At 38.6% G+C, this 24680-nt stretch overlaps 1 protein-coding gene across 1 annotated transcript in view; it reads right to left on the minus strand.

The window, feature by feature from the left end:
* The window catches only part of LOC131057597 (probable glycosyltransferase At5g03795), a 70124-nt gene extending 46983 nt beyond the window's left edge, over positions 1–23141 (minus strand). Inside the window, exons 1-2 of the mRNA XM_057991746.2 lie at positions 22873–23141; positions 22412–22738 (exon numbers count right to left, since the gene is read on the minus strand). Coding sequence (XP_057847729.1) covers positions 22412–22738; positions 22873–23034 — 489 coding nt within the window. The 5' untranslated portion in view covers positions 23035–23141. The remainder of the gene's footprint in view (positions 1–22411; positions 22739–22872) is intronic.
* Positions 23142–24680: the final 1539 nt, after the last annotated feature.

Below are 24680 nucleotides of genomic sequence, written 5' to 3' on the forward strand. Positions count from 1 at the left end.
CCACGTGGCCTCCAGGAACAACCCTATAGCATAGTGCGGCATATAGAATGTGCGATGCTACATCGTCAAAAACTCATACATGCGCTCTGCGAGTAACGCGGCCCAATCATACACAATGCCATTCATCAACCCGTTCATAAGCATAATCTGAGGGAGGGCGATGTCCGACGCCCTACCCGACCCTGTCAATCTGCTCTTGATGACATCCATAATGCACCGCCAGTGGCCCTCTGCAACAAAGGTCTTACGGATTCCTCGACCCTTCGTGGCATTAGCCACGCTGTCCAGCTCTGTTGTCGTCAAGTTTCTGGAGATTAGTTTAATCCACCGCTCCTCCTCCCGCTTCATCTTTTTAGCCTTCAATTCTATTTTCTTGCCCCGTGTGCATGGAATGCTGAATATCCTCGTGAAGTCCCCTGCTTTGAAGGATATGGTAACATCCCTCCCGAGGTATTCAAGAGTGTTGGTGCATGTGTGCCTGTCGAAGGTGTCCACCATGAACCATAGGGCGCCCTCATACTCGCGAATAGGAAATATGGGCATCTGAATAGCCCACTCCACTTGTGCATTTCAGAGGTTTTGCTTCACCAGATCATCGTCAGGAGTGTCTTGCCACCATTTCTGACATTTCGACCCATTCAAGCCTTCAAAGGTGATGTTCTAGGGTGTTAATGTATTTTTCGCACTTATGGCAGCCTGTGGTGCTTTCTACTTTTGCTTCTGTCGGGCGCTGGCATCCATGGTGTTGCCTGCAACACGTGCACCTAATGATAAAACCCTGGTATTGCTATCCCTCTGGCTGCTACTGGAGGAAGCCTGCAGCTATTTTTTCCAACTTCGTTTCCCTGTTGAATCCATTAATCTTTGGTATAACTGAATTCCTGTTAAAAATCGTACGGTCGTTGGACACCTTCGTAACAACCTTCTCCTTCTTTTTCCCTTTTTTTTTCTCTTGCGTGGGCTGCGTGGTCTACTTGTGTGCGTGGCGGCCCTTTTTCCCTTGTGTGGCTGTGTGGTTTACTTCTGGCGTGGGCTGTGTGGTTTTCTTTATGCTGGTACGGCCGTGTGCGGGGGTTATGTTTTGTGTTTGCGTTTTAAATTGTGGGGCTTTTGCCACCACACGACGGTGGTTACCACCGCCGGTGTCCACCATACAGTGGTCCCACCGTCGGTGTTACCACCGCCGATGGTCCACCGCACGGTGGTCACCATCGGTGTTACCACCGCCAGTGGCTCACCGTGGCCCTTTTTATTTTATATAATTTTTTTGACCGTACGGATTTTTTTATTAAAAAAAAAATGTCCGTACAGTCGCCTGTCATACGACCGTACGGTTTTTTGTTTTGTTTTTTTTAATAATTATTTCTTCTGGAGGGTCCGGGATTGGGCGCCCATTCACGGTACTGTTTTAATTTCGATCCATTGACGGCGTCTAGCACCTCCTTCCCGTCCAGCGTCCACGACTTAATCGCCCCGTTGGTATTGACCTCGCGTACCTTGAAAGGCCCCAGCCATCGCACTTTAAACTTTCCTGGTTTGATTTCATTCCTCCCATTGAATTTCAACACTAGCTGTCCAGGAGTAAACTTCATTCGCCGAAGGTGCTTGTCGTGCCAGACCTTTCGTCTTTGCTGCGCTGCCTCTGTGGCCCATTGTGCCAACATTCTTTTTTCGTCCAACTTACTTAAGGCATACAGTCTCTCCCTTAGGCTCTCCATATCCCCGAGTCTATTCTCTACTGCAATGCGAAGGCTTGGCACCATGAATTCTGCTGGCACCACTGCTTCCTACCTGTACATGAGCTGGAACGGGGTCTGACCCGTGTTCACCTTGTAAGTCGTTCTGTAGGCCCATAGTACAGAGGGTAACTTCTCTTCCCAAATCTTCTTTTTCTACTCCGCAGGACTTGTAAATTACCAATACCAATATTTTGTCTGTGGCCTCTGCCTGGCCATTGGCACGTGGGTAGTACGGGCTCAATAATGAGTGAAAAATCTTAAACTCTGAGGTCAACAGCCGTATGACATGGTTCACAAAGTGGCCCCCCGGTCACTGGTCAACTGAATAGGTATACCATATCGTGTAATGATTTGTTCGTAAATAAATTTCGCCATGCTTACTATCGAGTTATCCCAAAGAGCCCTCGCCTCCACCCACTTGGTCAAGTATTATGTCGCAACCACAATATACCGACACCGTCGTGTGCAGCTGGCCTTAAGAGGACCTACAAAATCAAGTCCCCATCGTTCAAAGAGTTCCTGTGCGTGCGAGGGGTTGAGGGGCATGAAGTCCCGCTTCAGAGGTTTGCCCGCCTGTTGGCAAGTGTCGCACCCCACGACCCACTCCCTAGCATTGTGATGTACAGTTGGCACCACAGTCTTGCCAGAAGCACCTTGCGGGCTGTAGTGTCTGGGCCCATATGTCCACCTGCGGGTCCTTCGTGTGCCTCCCTTAATACACTCGGGACTACTTCTTCCATGACACAACGCCTTAATACCTGGTATGGCCCCATTTTGTAGAGTAAACCGTTGATGAGTGAGAAAGTCTTGCTCCTTAATACGAGCTTTCTCCATTCCCCTAGGGCCATACCCTCCGAAAATCGAGATGTCGACAAGTATTCTCCAATCTTCTTGTACCACGAAGGGAGTACGGCTATTTGGAACAAGTGCGCATCCGGAAAATCACCATTTACTCCCTCTAGAGGTTCCCCCGACTTAATCCGGGACAGATGGTCGACTATGACATGGCTTCGCCCCGGTCTTACCACAATTAAAAATGTGAACTCCTGTAGTAGCAATAGCCAACGGCTTATCCTCCCCTGGATAATAGGCTTGTTTACCAAGTACATGAGTGCCTGGTGGTCTACGTAAAATGTGAATGGTGTGGCTAGGAGGTAATGACGGAATTTCTGTACGGCATAGACCATACCGAGGGCTTCACGTTCTGTGGTACTGTAGTTCTTTTCTGCCTTCGAGAGCAACCTCCTGGCAAAATAAACAGGGTGGTCCAACCCGTGTCCTCCTACCTGGGCTAATGTAGCCCCGATGGCATAGTTTGAGGCATCCACATGAACATGGAATTCCTTATCCCAATTCGGGTATGCCAATATGGGTGCTCCCATCAACCTTGTCTTCAACTCTTCAAGGCCTTGCTCTGTCCAGATGTATGGTTCCCCTTTCCGTGTCAACTTATCCAACAGGTGGGACACCTCAGCGAAGTTCTTGATGAACCTCCTGTAGTACCCCACATGACCAAGGAAGGACTTTATCCTCGTGACGTTCGTAGGAGGTTCCATTTCTACTATTACCCGAATCTTGTCCGAGTTTGTTTTCAATCCTTCTTTACACACAATGTGTCCCAGCAATCTTCCCTGTGGTACTATAAATCTAAATTTCTTCGGGTTGAGGGCCAACTGTGCCCTCCAACACCTCTCTAGGCACTCCCCGAGGGTTTTTAGGTGGATGTCCTGTCCGCTATAAATAGACCAATCCTCCAGGAAGGCTTTGAAGTTCCCCACCGACATCTTGTCGAAGATGTGCAAGATGATGCGTTGAAAGGTGGCAGGTGCATTGCATAGACCGACGAGCATTCAGTTGTATGCATACACACCATCCTCCACCACGAAGGTTGTTTTCAACTTATCTTCCTCCGCGATGGATATCTGATTGTACCCAGAGAACCCATCCATGAATGAATAGATTTCATGTCCAGCTACTTCCTCCAAGATGCTGTCGGTGAAGGGTATGGGAAACGGGTCTTTAATAGTGACAGCGTTCAGGCACCAGAAGTCTACACAGATCCGGATCTGATTGGCCTCTTTCTTGAGGGAAATCACAATGGGAGACACCCATTCACTTGTCTGCACTTTGAAGATTATGCCTGCTTCCAACATCCGCTCAATTTCGTCGTTCACCCGTGCAGCATAATTTTTGTTCATTCGGTAAGGCTGCTTCCTCACCGGCTAGGCTCTCGATACCAATGTTATTCGGTGTACACATAACTCTGGGGGCACACCCTTCAAGTCCTTGTATGTCCATGCAAAGACATCCTTGTATTCAAGGAAAATTTTTAAGGCTGCGGCCTTTAGCACTGGATTCCAATCATCTCCGACAAGGATTATCTTGGGGTCACTCATCCCCTCGAGATTTGTCTCCTTTAAATTGGCTTCCTGATATTTAATGGGCTCCCCCTTCGGGAATTAGTGTACCGGCGTCTCATTCACCGAGGCCTCCCCTTCCTTGTACTCGCCATATTCTGGGGGAAATATATCTGGTTCTTCCTCAATGCTCAATACATTGCACGAGGGTGTAAATAATTCATAATCTCCCATTTGCCGATGGAAGAGGCCATTCAAGGAGTCCCCGTCGTCCCCTGAGCATGCCTCCAGTTCTAACACCCCTTCGTCACTAGGTTCCATGCGGCGTCCGTCTCCGCCCTCTGCCAACTGATCTCCCTCAAATTCCAAGTCGGAGGAGGATGCCAACTCCTCACTCACCATCTACGTACAGAGATCGATCACGTACTTCCTCCCCACGTTTTCCAAGTATAGAGTATTACGCTTCCAGTTATGGTTCGCTTTTGCTGCAATGAGCCACCCACGCCCGAGGATGGTGTCATACCCCTTCTGCTTCAAGGGAATTACTACAAAATCCAGCACGAAGGGCTGCATGCCAATCATCACTTGCTGGCCCATGAGGGTACCAAGGGGTTTACTCTCATGCTGATCTGCCCCTACTAGGTTGAACGTGGGGGGCCACAATGTAGGCTTTCCTAGTTTTTTCCATGTCGCTTCTGGGAGCACATTTACTCCCGACCCTCTGTCCACAATAGTGTCTGTCAAGGTAGTCCCCAGTATGCCCATTTCTACTACCGCCGATTGGCGTCCGCTGTTGACTACCAACAACATGGGGTCAACCGTAGGGCTTAAGGACCTCCCTTAACGCAGAGTCGGCTGTGGGGCTCACGACCTCCCTCATTTTCCTCTGTGAAGGTACAGAGTTTAAGATAGTTGTTTTAAGATAGTTGTTTGTGGGGCCACTCTATAAATCTTGCATTTCCTGATGAAATCCAAACGTAATCTAGAATGCATTTTTCGTTTCACTTCAAGATCATCTAAGAGATTCATCATAAAATCTTCAATCTGATACTCATGTCTAAACTTCCTGCCGACTGTCTCCTCTAAATGTCCACGTGGATCAAAGCTTTCTCTCAAAGCAAAAGATGAGAAAGAATACAAGGCTAACTCCTTCTCTGCGTCATCCATAGCTAAAGCATTAGGACATACCTCAACTGAATTACCCAAAATGATAGGTACTGGAACTCCATTCTGATGTCTGTGTCTGAATGCCTTCACATATGCTGCCAACTGTCTTGTTACTTCAAGTAACACAATTCTGTCTGTCGGATATCTCGGCAACATGTATGGTGGTAAAGGACATCCATGCACTCTAATATAAGTGAACTTGGGAAACTGAATGAACCAAGCACCATACCTCTTTATGAATTCCTGGGCATCCTGAGATAACCTGTTGTGAGTTCCACCTTGCAACGTCCTTGTGATGTTCATCGTGAAAGTATCATTAACCAACTTATAGTTGCTCCCTAGCGGATGATGCAAGTAGGCATAGGAATCACAAGCTCTGACCTCGCCGGATCCTCTTCCAATCACTCCTCTGTGAGGTAGTCCTGCGTACTCAACACTCCTGATCAAGGCATAGATGACGTATGAACTCATGTGGAAGGACTTAGTAGCCTTGAGTCTCCTCAACTGTACGTCTAAGCAATGGCTAATCATCCTAGCCCAATGTATCGTACCTTTCCCTTGAACAATCACCTGGATGAAGTAAAACATCCACTTCTCAAAATAGAAGGCATGAGGGGCTCCTGTAACTCGGTTGAGCATGGTAATCAAATCTCTGTACTCCTCTTGGAAATCAATCCTGTGTGGTGTGTTCGGGACCTTGCTCAGACGGGGACGACTCTTAAGTAGCCAGTTCTTATTGATAATGCTTAGACAAGCATCTGGATCATCTTCGTACATTGATCTGGCTCCTTCTATGCTCTTGTATATCATGTCCCTGTGCTCTGGAAGATGGAAAGCTTCACTTATAGCTTCCTCTGAAAGGTACGCCAAAGTGTTTCCCTCTTTGGACACGATCGTTCTGGACTGTGGATCATAGTGACGAGCACATTCGATCATCAACTCATGGCACTGAACAGCTGGAGGAAAGTCGGCCGCCTTAATGATGCCACTCTCTATTATTCTCCGGGCGACAGGTGATGGCTTGCCAATGTAAGGGATCTCTCGAAACTTCTTCGTGCTGAAGTTACCCAAGTTTGTATCTCCAATGTTGCTCCACTTCGACACGATCTTGGTCTCCACTTCTTCGGTCTTCTGATCTTCTTTCATGAGAGCTGAGCGACTGGTGGATGCTCCCGCCTTCGGGGTCGCCATACCTACACAACATTTCATAATGAGAACTAGATTTTGCAATAAATAACATAGATTAGAGGATAACTTTTAGGAAACTTCATGATAAGTCTTTGAGTTATCATTTCCTAAAAAAAAAAACGATTGAGCTAGGAATTCAAAATTCAAAATTCAAAATTTAAAATATGACGATGAATAAATAAAACAATAAAATCAAATCGCCATACCTCAATAGAGAGCTAACTCTAGAATGCAAAAAGAACTAAATTCGCCTAGGCAAAATTGAGGTATAGATGGTCTTCAATGTGATCTCCTCAAGATAGTAATTTCGCCACCTTTTGTGTCCTTGACGTGATCTTCAGAATTCGTCTTGGCAAATTCGCTCAATATAGATTCGCACCACCTTGGAAGTTACTAGCGCCACCTTGGATTGATAGTTCGCACCACCTTTGATTAATAAACTCCAAATCGCACTTTCAAACACAATTCGCACTTCCTTGGATACAAATTCGCACTTCTCCCTTTGATCGCATATGAGATAGGTAAAATGATGATGTGAAAATGAAGATTTCACTTCTCCCTTTATAGCGCTCACCTCACCATTCACCCCCAAGGCCGACTTTTATAAAAAATATGGCAATTAAAACGATTTTTTAAAATAACAAGGCCGACTTACTTAACCAAGCGCTCTTTTTAATTTTTTAATTAATTTAATAACCAATTATTAAATGCCATCGTTTTTAATTAATAAACTTCGATTTTTTTTACAAGGCAAAAAATAATTAATTAATACCAAGCGCAATATTTAAATGCCATTTTTAATTAAAATATCGATTTTGCTAGCATTTAAATAAATTCAAAAATGTTTATTTGAGCGCCAAAATATTTTGAAAATGAAGTACACGTACCTCATCGCCCTGGTCCCTTGGAGAGGGACAGGAGCGATCCATCATGTTGGTCTTGATTTTTGCATTTTTGACGTTCAACCTCTGCATTTCTACGTTCAAATCATCATTTTTGTCGGGTCCTTCAAGTTTGATTGACTTGCATGTGTGAAGGGATGCCCTTGGATGTAATATCGCCCTGGTCCCTTGGAGAGGGACAGGAGCGATCCATTCTTTTCTCTTTAATCTTTGTAACTTCGAACTTCAATCTTCGTTGTGATGGACAAACAATGTCATTCCTTCATTCCACGCTCATTTTGCTTGAATTTTACAAGGCATTTTGATGTTTAAAGGATCATCGCCCTTGTCCCTTGGAGAGGGACAGGAGCGATCCTTGTCTTTTCTCCGTTTTAAGCTCAAATCGGTGATATTGAACGTCCATTTCCTTTTGCATCGCCTTCCAAATGGTGTTTAAAACCATGTGCGACTTTATCTCAACGTGATCTTCAAAGGATATCATGTGTTTTGGCAAATATCGCCCTGGTCCCTTGGAGAGGGACAGGAGCGATCTCCATGTCCTGGCTCAAATTCGTAAACATTTAACCTTTGTTCTTCGTTTATTGCCTTCCAAATAACGTCCTTTACCTCGTCTATCTTTGCATTGTCTTGATTTTGAAGGAGCATGAGTGCTTTTAATGAAATCGCTTTGGTCCTTGTTCAAAGGACAGGAGCGATATAGACTCCTTAGCTTGATCGATAACATTTGGACGTTCCAAACTTTGATATATCACTTTCAAAAGACGCCTTGAACCTTGTATGACCTTGTGAAGCCTTGTCTTAACGTGATTTTTGCATGAATCGGCCAATGCATTCAATATCGCTCTGGTCCCTTCCTGAGGGACAAGAGCGAAGTTCAACATTTTGAGCTTGTTCTTGTTTTGATCAATTTGCAATTATCTTCAACGCGTGAAATAAAGTCCCTTGATTCCCCTTGGTCGCTTGAAACTTGCTTAACTTTTGAAATCTATGCCTTTATGCAACTTTCGCTCTGGTCCCTTCCTGAGGGACAGGAGCGAACTGGGAGTCTTAGTGCAAATTCCCTCAACGTGGCGACCTCTGTAACCTTGTGCTTGATCGAAATGTCTTGAAACGCCTTTGCCACCTTGTTCCTCGTCTTGGAATGTCTTAAACTTGAATAAGAAGCAATATAACCATCATATCGCCCTGGTCCCTTGGAGAGGGACAGGAGCGATCTTACTCTTGTGGGCTTCACTTCACTTTATCACCTTCAAAGTTTATATTCAACGGATTCACAATGTTCCATTCCATTCATCCATGCCTTGAGATCGATTGAAACTTGGCAAGAAAATCATCTGTAACAAAAATCGCTCTGGTCCCTTCCTGAGGGACAGGAGCGAACTTAAGCATTTAGGGTCCTTGCTGACGTTTCAAAATCTTCAATTTGTATTCAATGAATTCATTTCACCGTCTTCCTTGCCCTCAAACATAAACTTGACTTGATCTTCGCCTGAATCTCGCCCTATGAAGAACATCGCTCTGGTCCCTTGGAGAGGGACGGGAGCTACAAAGTACTTCGCCCTGGTCCCTTCCTGAGGGACAGGAGCGATCCTTTTCCTGGAGGTATTTCTGTGTTTGTGAAAATATTCAATTTATATTCAATGGAAAGATCACGCCTTTCTTCATCATTTCCAACTCGAAATTCATCTTGACCCTGCAGGAATAGTAAGATATTTGAAAACGAGCTCCTGTCCTTCACTGAGGGACAGGAGCGATTTTGCTCCTACAGGCCAAAATAACATGATTTTATACATTTTACCACTTCACAAGGCGAAAACAAAGCATTTTCAATGCCCAGGATCAAAATCAAAAAAGTCAAAATTTGGTCAAAATTAGTCAATTGGACAAAAATTCACATTTCACCTTCAACACTTAGACAAATTTAAGCTCTGCATTCAAAATTCCAATTGAAAATAGACCATTTTGGCGAAATCATTGCATTCAAAATTTGCATTCAACGAAAGGAAGCTCAAAAGCTCTCAAAACTGACTGGATTCTGGCTTGAAAAGACGTTAATTAAAACCCTAAGGCTAGACCCTAAATCCAGACAACTGACTGACTAACAAAAATCCTAAAAGCAAAACGAAAAGCGAGCGAAAAACAAGCAAAAAGAGGGGGTCCCCATTTGCAATGGGGCGATGTGTGAAATGGTCACAACAGGGCCTATCTCCAGCACACACATTTTGTGGCATATAGTCTTGTGCATTGATCATTTATGATGGGCTGGGCCCAAATGATTGTATTATTAAAAGGACGCATCCCTTCTCCAAATGTGTGGTCTTATATCTTATTTTAGCACATCTCTATGTAGCGTGGGCTCGTGTAACATGGAAACTATATTGTTTAGGTCCCATGCTTATGGTGGCGTGTGGAACTAATGTTATAGTGTTGGCCCCAAGGATGGATTGGGCCGACCCAAGATAGGGCTCACCTCTTGTATATATGCACAAGCATATCACTAGTCGAAAACGCAATCAAGCAATCCGAATATTAGACAATCAATGTGAAGACCCTGTGCTCTGCAATAAAAGATCAATGCAAATTCTGATCAAGGAATCAGCGAATTACTTCTGCCATCAGCATTTGTCATACATGTGATCTTGGACAGTGAATACATTGAAGAGGATAGCGAGTTCCTCTTGAAGGTCTACAAACACCATTAGGTCTGCAATCTTCAGTGAAGAACTACGAAGAGCTGGAAGCTGTATGCTGATGATATTCTTATATAAGAAAGAGACAAGTCTGCTATCTTCTGCTGTTACATTGTGCCCTAGCTGGGTTACGACTGTAACTCTAATTCTGCCCTAGGTTGACAGTTATATCAGATGAGTATTCTGATCTTTATTGCCATTGTATTCTACAATTAATAAAAGGATCTAGATCTGATTTGTTGCTGGGTTTTTCCTCCAAGAGGGAGGTTTTCCCAGGGTATGTGTTGTGTCTTGTCTCTTTTGTATTCTTCCATTCACATTGTTCTCTGCAATCTGATCACTAAAGTTAACAGTGGCAAGGTAAGTGAGTGAGGCTTGAATTAATGAACATGAGGCCATGATATCATCAAGCTTTCACACTATTGATCCATATAGATCAACAATTCCAACTATCCATAAATCTTGGAAGAGAAGATGCCAATAGGGAACTACACCATTGATCCAAGTAAAAATTGGTGGATCCAATGTCTTTTCAACACAGCTTCCCTACTAAGTTTGTTTAACTGTCCTGGAGGCCCGAGGACTATCAATTTTTGCACACCATGTGAGTATAAAATCTACTTTCCATGTTTAGTTTACTCTCTTCAAAGCTTCTAAACCATCAATTTCAAAGTTTGAGGCCTCTCCATCATCAATTGCAAGTGATGCTACCTTAAGAGGTGAATTACAAGAGAGGCTTGTAGGCCATTGATCTTGCCACATGGCATGATCTTTCTGAGTTGCAAGTGATTGCAAGGGAAAAGGGTTTGGAAGAAAATAGGTAGACACTTGGCACAATCCTAAATGTTGCGAAATTGGCCAATCAATCAATTAGCATCTTTGGAGCCCCCCAAATGCATGCAGTCATTGATTTAGAAGGAGATAAACTTATGTCACTAATCCACAATTATGATTCAAATGACTTAGCCAAATTATTAGGTTCCCAATATTTGAATACAAAATGGCATATCATAAGATGAACCATAGAAATAATTCAGAAGCAAATTGAATTAAGTAGACGAAAATTAATGGCACTGACAAAATCTGATTGAAAAAGGTGGAATAATTGTCCACTTTGTGAAAAGTAAATCCTTAAGGGCAACCAAGAAGTATTTACCACTTGACTAGTATATTTTGAGATAGATAGTATTTTGTTACCTTTTTGCTGATCAAGAAAAGCTGTATGGAGAAATTAATAGATAGCATCACAATCCCCTTTGATTTGTGGGAATCAAGATGGAAATTGCATCCTTAAGGCATGGGCGTGTTAGGATCAAGGTGCCATCCACCAATTAAATCCTCTATATTTAATTATTCCATGTCATATTTATGAAATGAATAAGTCAATCGTGGTTAATTGATTTTTGGGGGAGCTATGACAAACTAAGAGTATCTTTGCATAGCTATCATTATCCTATGACAAATTGTAAGGCTATTATTAGCAAAAAGAAGGGGGAACATGGACCAAAGATTTGAGCCCCAAGTAATTTATGTATGCTATATTTATACCCCAAACTCAGTCATACAAAGGGAGTAAGGAGTTAATTCGGACTGTACCTTAACTATTTAACAGAATACAAAAAACAAATACTCATAAGTCATAACATATTATATGTAGAACTCCACTACATTTATGTTCTCATCAATCATTCATGTACATGTATGCAAGTCTTTCACCTTTATTTATACCCTTATATCCCCTGATACTTTAATCTTTATCTATCTATATATTCTTCTCCCGATCATATCAAATTACATATCTCTGTCCTCCATTGTTACATTACATCTTTACATATACAAATATTTATCTAATGGGATGTGACCCATTGTCATGTCCCAGTTAAAAATGAATAAATTCAGTTCACTGTTATAACCAATTCTCCTTAGCCAATTTCAAGCAATTTGTCATTCATTGAAAAAAACCACTAAACAAAATGAGGCTTTGTAATCTCAAGTAAATTAGATTAATTATAAAGTAATATACAGTGGCAGACCAGATCTGACGCATGTCAGATCTGTCTGCCTTAAAATCCACTAAATAGACTGATAACTAATTTTTTTAGGCAGCCATTTGCAAAAGATACGATTTACTTTTGAAGATAATGCAAAGTCAGCAACTAACACTAAAGCAACGATTCATAGTTAATTAACAAATAGTTAGCAATGAGAAAAGGTGCGATGCATTAGAAATTACAACCATACATTACATAGCAAATTAAAGAAGGCAAGAAGCAATTGATAATAACACCGATTAGTATGAAGATCAAAGGGTGCTATTAATGATGAAGAAATAAAAAGATTATAAAGTGCAAACACTGCGATATTGTATATTAATGGGTGTGACTCTTCATTGGTGAAGAGACGTGTCTCATTCATATGAAGAAATATTAAGGAATGGAGGAAGGAGAGAAAAGGGGGGATACAAAAAATATGAATCTGCAGACTTCAGAACGATCTAGGGCAAATCTGGAATCACGGTTCATTAAGGAAAATTTGCATTAATATTGGCATTTGACATTCTTTACAGCAGTCTATCTGAATCTCTGAACATAATTTAAATAAGAAGAAAAATTAATAAATATAATTGCCCATTATATGGAGTAATAATAAATATAGGTATATGTTATTTTATATAAATATATATAGACATGAACATACATACATATCAAAACATATACATTTATAACACGTGGAAGGCTATTAAAATGACCTAGCCTTAACATTTCGCTAAAGCTTTTAGGAAGGATAGATTGGTTTGTGTAGGAAGAGGTGGAGTAATTCCATCCCAAAATAGGTGAGCCCCAAGAGGTGGTATTGACGGGTGTTCATGAAACCCTTGGGCCAAGTGGTGGTATCGACCGGTGTTCATGAAACCCTTGGGCCTATTTGTGGAGAGGGTTTCCAAGCACCCTATGACAGTAAACCCCCATCCTCCATTAAGGTTAGGAAAGAAGTAAAGATAAGGTCTGAATATAATAATTATGGATTGTATTATGAACAATTGCTTATCTCTAGCTTAAAAATTTGAAATAAAGAATAATGGTGCAAATTAATGTATAATGTTGCATGTTAAACAGGCAGTTCCTACTAGGGGACATTACACCCATTTATACTACTCCTAATCTACATGATGTCTCTTCAATTTGGGGCTCAGCAAGGCCCTTGCGGTCAATTGCATTATGAACTGCATTGATTGTACATGCCTTACCTTTATCCTACCAACATCATCCCCCTTTTCAAAATGTCAGCTTGTCCTCAAGCCAACTCTACTTTGGATTGGTATGCTGGTGTTTATGTTAGGCTCCATTGACATAACATTGTAGAATTGTACCATCCAATCTTCTTAGTCTGATTGCTCTGGAATCCAAAATGTCATAGATTTGGTAAGGGCCGAGCTATCATACCTTTAGTTTTTTATTTCTTAAACTTCTTGTCATATAAGAGCACCATGTCATCAACTTAAAATTGTTTTGACTTGATATTGATGTCATCATCTTCTTTCTGTTAACTGATGGTGTTCCACAAGTTGTCTTGCTTCATCCAATTTGTCCAATTCTTCAAGCCCTTGTTTGATAGAGTTGTCATTGATTACCCTCAAGGTGAGTGCCATGTGGAGATTGTGGACAATGAAATTGATAAGTAAGATGGCCTCCAGACTGCTCCAGTCCATAGACTAGCTCGAAGGGAATAAACTCGGTAGGTCATTTATAGGTGTTGTGGTAATTCCAAGTACCATAGGCATCTTAATGTCCAATTTGTTCTATTGGCATCACACTTCTTTGTTGACATAGTCCCGATGATTTTATTGAGTGCCTCACTGGCCTCATTGGCTTGAGGGTATAAGGTGTGCTCCATTTATGAAATTGTCTAGCAATTCTTTGATCACTTTATTCACAAAGTGCTTACCTTGATCACTTGTGATGCTCAATGGGCAACCAAATTTAGTGATAATATTATAATAGAGAAATTGTGTAGTGGTATATGCGATACAATCTTTGGTAAGTTCAGCTTCTGCCCATTTTGCTAGGTAGTCGATGCCAGTGATGATGAATCAAGTGTTAGAGATCTTTGTCGAAGGGTCAATGGGTCTGATGAAATCAATGGCCCATTTTTCAAAAGGAAATTGAGCTAAAAGTAGTTGGGAGGGCATTTTATCTTTGCAAGTGGGTCATCCTGTCCTCTGAAAGATATCATAGTTCAGCACCTTTGTGTAATGTAGGCCACCAAAGACCAACTAGTAGAACCTTAGCAGTGGCTTCTCTACAATTATGTCCTCTGGCTATCCCTTCATTTGCTTCTCTTAAGATATTATCTCTTTCATATTCATACACCACATTTCGAAGAATTTCATCTCTTCCTTTCTTGTGCAGTGTTCCTTCTCTCATTGTAATGGAAATGACTTATGCAATAACAGTTGTTTGTCATATGTTGGCATATTAGTAGGGTATTCCCCAGTACAGAGTAGGGTGGCAATGTCAGAAATCTTCTAGTATCGCAATGATTCTAAATAAGTGTCTGCCAAGTAAATCTTCTTCAACCGCATCTGTCTCTTCTCGTATGTCAATTCAAGATAGGTAATTCGAACATTGGTTATTACTTCAGGTTTGGCCATGATATTGAAATTGAATCCTTGGAACAATAGCAACCACCTACAAATTCTCCCTTAGATTATTGGTTTGTTCAGTAAAAATTTTAGAGGTTCATTATCTGTGTAGAAAGTAAAATGTGTGGACAATAAGTAATGGCGGAATTTATGCAATGCATAAACAAAGTTTAGGGCCTCTCTTTCAATGGTTGTATAGTTTCCTTCTGCCTAGGAGAGCTTCCGACTATCAAAGGCAATTGCATGATCTTTACTCTTTATTACCACAAGGTTGTGCAAGGAATGCTCCTATAGCTACATTGAAGCCATTTACATGAACATGGAAGGGAACTATCTAATCTGAGAATATTAGGATAGGGTTTTCTACCATTTTTTGTTTTAAAGTGTCAAAAGATTGTTGACATTGTTCAATCCAAGTGATTGCTTTATGGTCTTTTTCTTCAAGTGTTCTTCTAGTGGAGCTGCTAAGGTGGCATATAATTTAATAACTTCCGATGATAACCAATGTACCCTAAAAATGTTTTAAACTCTAGGCATGTCTTGAGTGGTGGCAATGTCACAATACAAATAATTTTCAAAGGATCGACCATGAGTCTTTTGCAAATAATATGACCTAGGAGTGTGCCAACTGCCAAATGACACCACAAATATGCATTTGCGAGATTTGCATGCTTCTACATTTTTCCAACATTGTGTGGAGGGATTTTATGTGATTTTTAATCAGTCCATATACTGTCCAGCCATCCAAACATACTTCTAAGAAATCATGGATGAAATCCTTAAATGTGTTCACTATTATTCTACTAAATACTGTTGGAGCATTCTTTAAACTGAAGGGCATGACGATGTACATGAAGAACCCCCATTTGGTGGCAAATGTGCTTTTGGGCTGATCTTCCTCCTTGATCCAGACCTCATAGTAGCCAGAGAAGCCATCAATGAAGATCTCCCTTCCTACAATAGATTCTAAGATTTCTTTTGTAAGTGGTGTTCAGAAAAGGTCATGAATGCAGGCTTTGTTTAATTCTAGAAAGTCCACAAAGATCCTAATTTCGCCTGTCTTTTAATTCTGAACCACCATAGGACTGATCCATTTTGAGACCTCAACAAGTTAATTCCAATGGCTATCATTTTGTCCAATTCTATCTTCACACTCTTCTTCATGTTTGGATAAGTCGGTAGGGTTGTCTACTATGGTATTGTCCCTTCCTTCCGTTGTATTTTCATAACTCCTTCCTCTTCATTGATTCCCTTTATTTCTTTAAATGTCCAAAGAAATAGGTCTTCATACTCAGACAAGAGTTCAATGATAGCTGCAACTACCTCTTCATCCTAATAGTCCCCAATTTTTGCAAGTTTTGGATTGTCAACAGAAGCTATGTTTTCTTCCCTGAGCTTAAGGGGCTGATTGCAATAGTGATATTTTGAATCTTTCTGGAGTTGTAGTTCTCTTTCACCTTCTACCACCTCTAAGTCAATTTTAGGATCCAGATCCTCCCCTTCCTGATGTGTTGTGTAACACATGTTCTCTACTAGATTTGTTTATTTGTCCATTCACTCTATTAGTTTCCATATACCTTGACTTCGGGGTGGGGAAATTTGGTGAGGTGGTTTGGTAGTTATTTATGAATCTGGTATGAAGATGATTTCTTTTATCCTCTTCAATGCGGTACAGATTTCATGTTTTCATCTCCAAAAGAGAATGTGTGGATAAAACCTATTTGAGCTTGTCCCGGTATTCAGTCTCCGACCTTCTCTCCTGGTGTATGTACCATGTTTGTACTACTGATATTAGGGTCCAACAGAAAAGTTGGATGTATAATCAATGATCATATTCTCTATATCCCTACCATGTGGTTGTACATACTTATAAGTGGTCTTTTAAGTAATTGAATATTTTTTTGTGTGTTCCACCAACATGCTGCATTACAAACTAAGGTATCTTGTAGTGTTGAAATCAGCATTGGTTCATCTTGAAAGGTTCATTCCATATATAGTATGTACTCATTTACATTATCAACCCCTAAACATCTAGGAAGTTTAATATGTGAATGCACCATTGAATATGATTTACATGATTGGTACTTCTACAGTCCTTTAGTCAAATGACTGTATCATAAACACCCTTTGGAATCCATGCACCTTGTGGGAGGATTGTTGTGGTTGTTCTATGTGAGTTGTGGTAGGCCCTTTAAAGACAGAATATATCAATATTGAATTGTTGTCTTCATTTTTGTCCACAGCAAGCTCTTCTACATAAGTACTATCTTCATTGTCTCCTAAGGAGATGTGGACAACTATATTCTCATCCGAAAAGCAAAGATTCTCCTTCCTTAAGTCTATAATGCCATTGGCATTTGCAAATCATTTTATGCCTAGCAATGCCCTGTGTGTTAATTGGTTCCTTCACCATCACTACAACAAAATCTCCTAGTTGTTTTAGTCCATGTATATTCACTTCTGCATTCTTCCATGTGCCTATTGTCTACATTCCCAATCCCTCTGCTAAGCTTATATTAAATGCAGTTTTGACCAGCTTGGGTTGGCGTACTCTTTCCCATGTAGTTGCTGGAATGATGTTTATGTCTGCACCCAACAATCGATAATGTTTATTGCTAAAGATCAATCTGAGCTAGTTTGTTTTGAACTTATTTTCTCAGGTGACTGGGAAAATGATTGACAATGGAGTTGGAGATAATGACTGCATTGATGGAATTGTGAGTGATGATCTATTCTTTGCTTACTGTCCACATAGGATTAAATTGGTCAGTGTTCAAATGATGCATAAGAGTATGGTGGATAAAGTATTTCATAGAACAACTCAAATTTTGTGGGTATCTAAGTTCAGCTCATCATGATAGCTATCATTCCAAGGTACAAGAAGTGAAAATAGAAAAGATTTTACATAACTTTTCCAACTTGTATCAAAGTGGTGTAGTGAAAACATGGTGGAGCATTCTTTGGGTTCATTTGGGATCTCAGAATCACATTGGATTTTATCCAAGGTCAATTAGTGATTGAGTTGGCATTGTTTGAAATAGAACAATTTTGAGAAGGGAGGATTGTAATGTCCCTTTTGGGTCCATTCGAACATTCTTGGAAAGTTCCAAAATTCTTGGAGAACATCATCTTTATCAAAGAGGAATTCTATCAATGGCAGTGATTTCAGGAAATCAATATGAATACAATGGTACTTTGCAGATGCAATTTTGACATCCTAAGAGCTCTCCACACTTTTTGGAGAAGTTTGCTATTTTTGGAAAGCACCAATATCCTAAGAGCTTAAGAATATTTTGGCATGGGCAGAATTCCTATTTGGTCCATTTTAAAATTTTCCATACTATTGGATGGATGTGCAAAAAACAATTAAATAATTAAATGTTTTGATTAGATAAGCACAAGAAGGGCCTGGACCCATTACATATCAGCCATCAAGGCAAAAGAGACGCAAAAGTCAAAATTTAGTTAAATAGTTAAGTTGTCAAAAAAGTAAAAATTAAAATATAACTTATATTTAATTACTTAAAAGGAATCTAAAGTCACTTTTTGAAGGGAAAATATGATGACAAATAATTATATTTTATTCTTCCTAGAAGCACTTATAAAAGGGGGTTTTGAGGAGAGAAAGGGCATCATGAATATTTTTATCAAACCCTTGGCCTTCATTATTTGGGAGATTGAACCAAGTTTATTCTTCAACTAAAGGAAGAAAACCCTTTTGGCCATCAATTTCTTGGATGAAAACCTGCCTAAATGATCAAGTGGATTCATACAGAGTTCACCATTGTATTAAACTTTTGTGCCATTTGATTTTGCAATCTTTTGAGTTTTAAGATTTTATTTCGAGGGTTTAACAAGTTTGCAGAATTTACTGAGGTTTTGCAGGCAAAAACAAATTTATTCTGAAAACCATTTTGTGAAATGGATATTTCGACTACATCCCTATCATACAGGTGTTGATTCCATTTGAAATCTTATGCCTTTGAAACGCTGGCCACTACCCTGCAAGAAAGAACACCTAGAGGTTATTAAAATATTTTAATTTACCTATAAGGGGAGTCACCATTTTTTGGAGCACCATTGGTAGCACATTGTAGGACGTGTTGGTTGAAAGGATTATTCTAGAGTAAAATACCAACAGACCTCATTTAAATCAGAAGATGTATTCATGATGAAGACATCCAAGTTTGAGGGGACATATTAGCAGGTGTGAGGTGATTCGGCCAGGTCTTTGGAGCTTTAGACAGAGGAAAACCAGTCGCTACCCTTTTTTTCTTGCTTCGGCAACACAGAATCAAGCTGTTACAAGTGTGATAAGTGTCGCTCCATCACGGGAAAGCACTGAGTTTGCAATATTTATGGTACTATTTTCTACAATTAAGAGGGTTTATTTACCTAACATCGATCATTAATGAAGCGATAGTTTGAAAGGAGATTAAAGGGAGAGAAATCTGCTAAATATAGCGCTGCTTGTTCACTCAGTAGATCTAAAAATCCTTGTACCAGCCGCCCAGATCATAGAGGAGCTATTCAAATTGGTATATTGTGACATCTCAATCCCTGATAAAGATTGTCAAAATTACCTGTTTACATTCTTTGTTATTGTATGCCAAACAGACTCTCAATCCATCAATGATAACAATACTAGAAATTCTTTGAACGAAGTAATGTTTTTTTCCTTGTCACATGTTCCTTCCCTATATCTTACTTAATCTTCTATAATGATAAAGAAAGACCTTGCTTACCCCATTAAGAGCAATGTATCAATTTAAGTCACTTCATCAAACATTGAATAAACTCCAAGGAAAACTAGTGAGGAATATTACACACCAACCCATCTCATGAGAATGAACGATCCATCTAGCATTCATTGCATCTTGATACTAATAGGGGTGAAGCATCAATACTTCTTGAGAGGTCATGCATCCTAGAATCAATCCAACTCAAGCATGCTTAACCATGGTGTTTCCCACAAGATTAAGTCCACTTAGCTTGCTATCCCATTTGCTAGACTACATTCTTTTAAAAAACCTTTGATAGACTATAATTCCCGCATGATATCTATGTAAACAAACCAAAAAATTCATTTTTATGCATTACATACTAATTAAATGGAAACATTAAAATACAATTTTGGCAATCAATGTTTATTTGAGTGTTCATGTCAGCCACTAAATGCCCTAGATCAATTTATCCTTATGCCGATCCCTCTTAAGAGATTGATAAGTGCCCTAAATTATGTATGAATGAGATTTGTACTAAATTATGATCAAGTTGTTTAATCATCCAATTGCGGTAAAGTTGTTCTAACATTAACCAATAATCAGATTTTTTTATCATTGAATCATAATAGTTGTTTGGTCATTAAATAATAATCAGATTCTTTCATAATTGAATAGTAATAATGTTGTTGCGATATTAAATAACCAGATTGTTTGGACCCTATAAAGAGATTGTCACTGTAGTGTTTTTAACTGTAATTATAAGGGTTCTATAAATGGGGCCCCATCCTAAGGATATTTGAAGTACACCATTAAGTAAGAGGCGAGATTCCATTAGCAACCCTTAACTTAGACACATAAATACACTCACTCCTACAATAGTATGGAAAGAGGCGATCCACCTAATAGCTTAAGAGGTAAGCTTAGTAGTCTCAAACAAAATCATGGATGTTTAAGCACAGAAGTCTAAACCCTATCAATACAAACCAAATCATTGATCCCAAAGTCAAACTAAGACCCTGGATTTGTAAACCATCAAGAACAATGGGTTTCATGATTGCATTAAAGAGGCAAAGCGTCACAAGGACAGCCTAGACTTGTATTTTTAAGCATTTTTGCTCAAGAATAGATAGCAAGGCCAAGTATCTTGCTTCACTAAATGATGGTTGAACGAAAATGATAACCAAATATGTACAAGTTCTACTATCTCTACAAGCTCCTCTCTATAGGAGAGTTGGAATTTGAAATGACCTCTAGAAGTGTCAAAGACAATAGCTCTGGTCTTACTAAGGTTAACCATAAGCTGCCTAAACTCCCAAATTAGTAAGAGCATGGAATGAGAGGGAGGACGAATAATCCACAAAACATAGCATAGCATCATGAAAGTGAAGTAGAGTACAAGCATCTTAAGCATAAGTGTATTGCCAAAAAAAATCTTCCAGTTCATTAATATAGATAAAGAAGTAACATAGTAACTTCTATTTCTGATCCTAAAAACACTTCTCCAATTTGTTTCCCAGGTTCCATGCATCATATATACCATCGTTCTCACTTACATCAAACTTGATTCCATTGATCTGTGATCCTTCCTCTAACACATGAAATTCTTGTCATCACTTTTCAGAATTTGTGGACAATCCTTTAGGCTGTGTGTCCTTGAAAATTATAACATAGATCAAGGACTCCCTAGAGCCCCCAAATTATTGTCTTCTCCTATACCCTCAACAAATGCCACCATATTCTCAAGTTTTGAGGGCATTCACAGGCCTTATGTCCTTGAACATTAGAAATGGAACAAATTTATCCCACGTAAACCCAAATTATTGTCCTCTACCATACCTTCAATCTACACCATTTCCTCAATACCCAGCATGTCATCTCTTCTCTCATCCAAGTTCCTTATCCGAACCTCATTTTTTATCTCCATCAAATATTCTTCTTAGGCTGATCCAGATATACTTCTTCTAGATATATACTGTCCAAGAATTTATGGTGTAATAATAACGAGGATCCAGGGAACCAAATCCACTAAAAGTTGCCAAAAACTCCAACAGACGTGTGACAAGATTATGGTAAAATGAATGTATAGTACATTTGAAAAAACCTCACATTTAATAGGGTACATTCCCTGAGTATATTTAGCAATTTGATCTTGGACTGCTGACGATTAGTGCTCAAATGAAAACGTGCACCAATCAGCCAACCAAATTTTGAGCTCAGCGGCTGGGGAAGGTCTCCAACAGAGAATGCAGTCTGATGACAGTGAGAATACAATCCCAGAAACACAGAAACTACACCTTTGCAACAAGGAATACACACTGATGGCATTAAGCATGCTATCCTAGCAACACAGAAGCTATACAATAAGTGCAATAGGTGCAAACAATAAGTGCAATAGTCTCACCTCTACATACTTGAGAAGAGGATTTTCCCTACCCAACTGTGGATCAGCCCAAAAGAATACAGTATAACAAATATGGGGTAAGTTTAAAGGCCAGCCTGTTTGGTAGAGCAAACTACAGTGAACATGTGTGGAGATTGAGATTGTGGTGTAACAACTGTTGGATACATTGAGGACGATCCAGGTGTCGTACAGAATAACTTCAACGATTATTGAGATGTATAACAAAATAATAATCCACACAAAAAGCAGTTCAAACAAAAAAAAAACCAATCCCAGAGACAAAACTCATCATCGATAAAGTCTTTAACCTAAATATGAATTCGGTAATGAGGATAAATACTTTACTTTAAAACGAAAAGCAAAATATAACAGCAAATATACACACATTTATTCAGGTCATACTTTCAAGGCTTATCCCATGTTTGAATCTTAATAATGTGGCTACAAACAAGTATGCAATCCCAGAGAAAATTCATCATCTACAAAGTTTTCAAACAAATATATGAGCTTTGCCGTAATCAAGAAAAAGAAATTAAATTATAAAGAAAAGCAAATACGTCCACATTGTATCAAATTCGCTATAAATAAAAAAGTCACCAACCTTTCCTCTCATTTTATGGCAAGAAATTGGAATGAAAAACAGGTGGGCCTCATCGGGATTGTCCGTACGAAAGCTGCTCTCTCGAATGTTCTGAAAAAAATAACCCTCGCTCGAATATTTACCCGTCAATTTCCTCGGCGTTTGATAGAAAGTATTCGGATCTCCGTCGGGATAAATATAAACTTTAAATTTATGTTCCATCTCCGCATAATTCCTGGCAAAAACCTCAGCAGAGTGGAAAACTGAAGTCCCTTTTCGATCAATCTCGCCGCAACCTTTTCCTGCAAAACCTTCCGACTCCTCGTTCTTGGGGGTTTCTGTAAAGGCCTTTACATATCAAAGTTGTGCATATGAACATTTCATTTCTACAGCAATAAGAAATGCCAGATCTGGTAGTATATAAAACTAAAAATTAAACGAGTAGAACAAAATGTTTAGCTTGTTTTAGGGAATAAATTTACCTGGTTATGTTGTTCGATGCGAATGGGTGGAGCGACGACATAATCTGTGCGAAATTGCAGAGATCTGAAAGAGATGAAGATGTAGGCAATGAGGGAAATGGCTAGAACAGAGATTATCCATCGTTGTGCTGAACACATTATTGCAGGGTTGTTGATGCCCATCTATCTTGCTATGATCTTGCTCGCCATTCAGTTTGTGTCTAAAGCGCGAGCATCTACGGCATTAAAATTTTAAAACAGCCGAAAACGGTATGGCCATACTTATATATGAAGAATGAGGGTGCTTTGTTTATTCCAACGGATATTGATGTTTTTTATTGTTTTTTACTCATAAAGTTGTAGAGGGAAAATGAGCACTTTCCTTGAGGTGTTCTCTATAGGCTAATCCAACAACAATAAAGATGCATAGAACTCATTCACGGAATGGTTATCCTCCTAGGAAGACATATTTTGAGTTTATATTAGAAGGCAGAAAAATCATAAGAAATGAAAAAAAGCTAATTATTAGTCCCGCCTATTTATAGGCGGAGACTAATGTTTTCGTCAATTTCAATTAATTTTGCTCTGTAAACTGTGTCAAGCATTTATTCTAAAGTTTATCTTATGGTTTAGAGTAAATTATTTTTTAATTTCATTTTTTTTTCTACTTTTAGATTTTTCTGATTGGTAGGATACTTTTTCTGGAATTTTTTCTTACGAATGAAAAGGGATGCAAGACCATTCCAGCATCGGTAGTCGTTAGATTTTTTTTTAATTTTCCATTGTCGTTTTCTCTTTATGCTCACTTACCGAGGAAAGTCCATAGACTGGCGTGGTGAAAGGAGAGCACTTAATAAAATATTTAAATTTTTAACTTTTAAGATTTAGAACTTTATATTATTTTTTTACATACGTATCACATTTTTTTTTATTTTTTTGTCTTCTATGCACATAGAAGGGGAAATTTTTAACTTTTAAGATTTAGAACTTTATATTATTTTTTTACATACGTATCACATTTTTTTTTTTTTTTTTTGTCTTCTATGCACACAGAAGGGATATATTTTCAAGTTTGAGAATAATTTTTTTTAATTTTTTTTTTTTAATTTTCTTTTTTAAAAGCTTTTATTAGTGAAGTAATAAATATAATATATTAATATTCGTTTTATACTTAAAATTTTTAAATAATAAATTAAATGTTTAATATTTTTAAAAGTATATTCTTATTTATTTTAATGATTATTATATAAATAATTAAGTGATTTTGAAATGCATATTATTTAAAAAAGTTAATAATATTATTATTTAATTTTGATAGATATATATAGAAAATAGTAAATTAAATATAATTATTCTTTAATTATATATTTAAAAATTTCACATAAAATATTGTATGTTTTAGATTTTTGAAATTTTGATTTTTATTCATTTTAATAATTATAATATTATAGCATCTATAATATATAATTAAATTATTTTTAAGATATATATTATATGAAAATATTCAATAATATAATATATGAATATGAGTTTTATATAATAAAAATAATAATTATTAATTATATATTTAATATTTTAAAAATATATATTCTTATTTATTTTAATCATAATTACACATATACATACATACATACATACATGTCATTTTAAGAAATATATTAAATGTAAGTTTTTACTATATATATTTTTAATTATATATTTAAAAAATAATTATTTTTTAGTTATATGAAAAAGATTTTTGAATCTCTTTTATTTTGATTTATTTGAATAGTTATAATATTATAGCATATATAAAATATGATTAAGTGACTTTATATATAATAAAAAAT

Source organism: Cryptomeria japonica, chromosome 6, assembly GCF_030272615.1.
Source record: "Cryptomeria japonica chromosome 6, Sugi_1.0, whole genome shotgun sequence".
NCBI classification, from domain to species: Eukaryota; Viridiplantae; Streptophyta; class Pinopsida; order Cupressales; family Cupressaceae; genus Cryptomeria; species Cryptomeria japonica.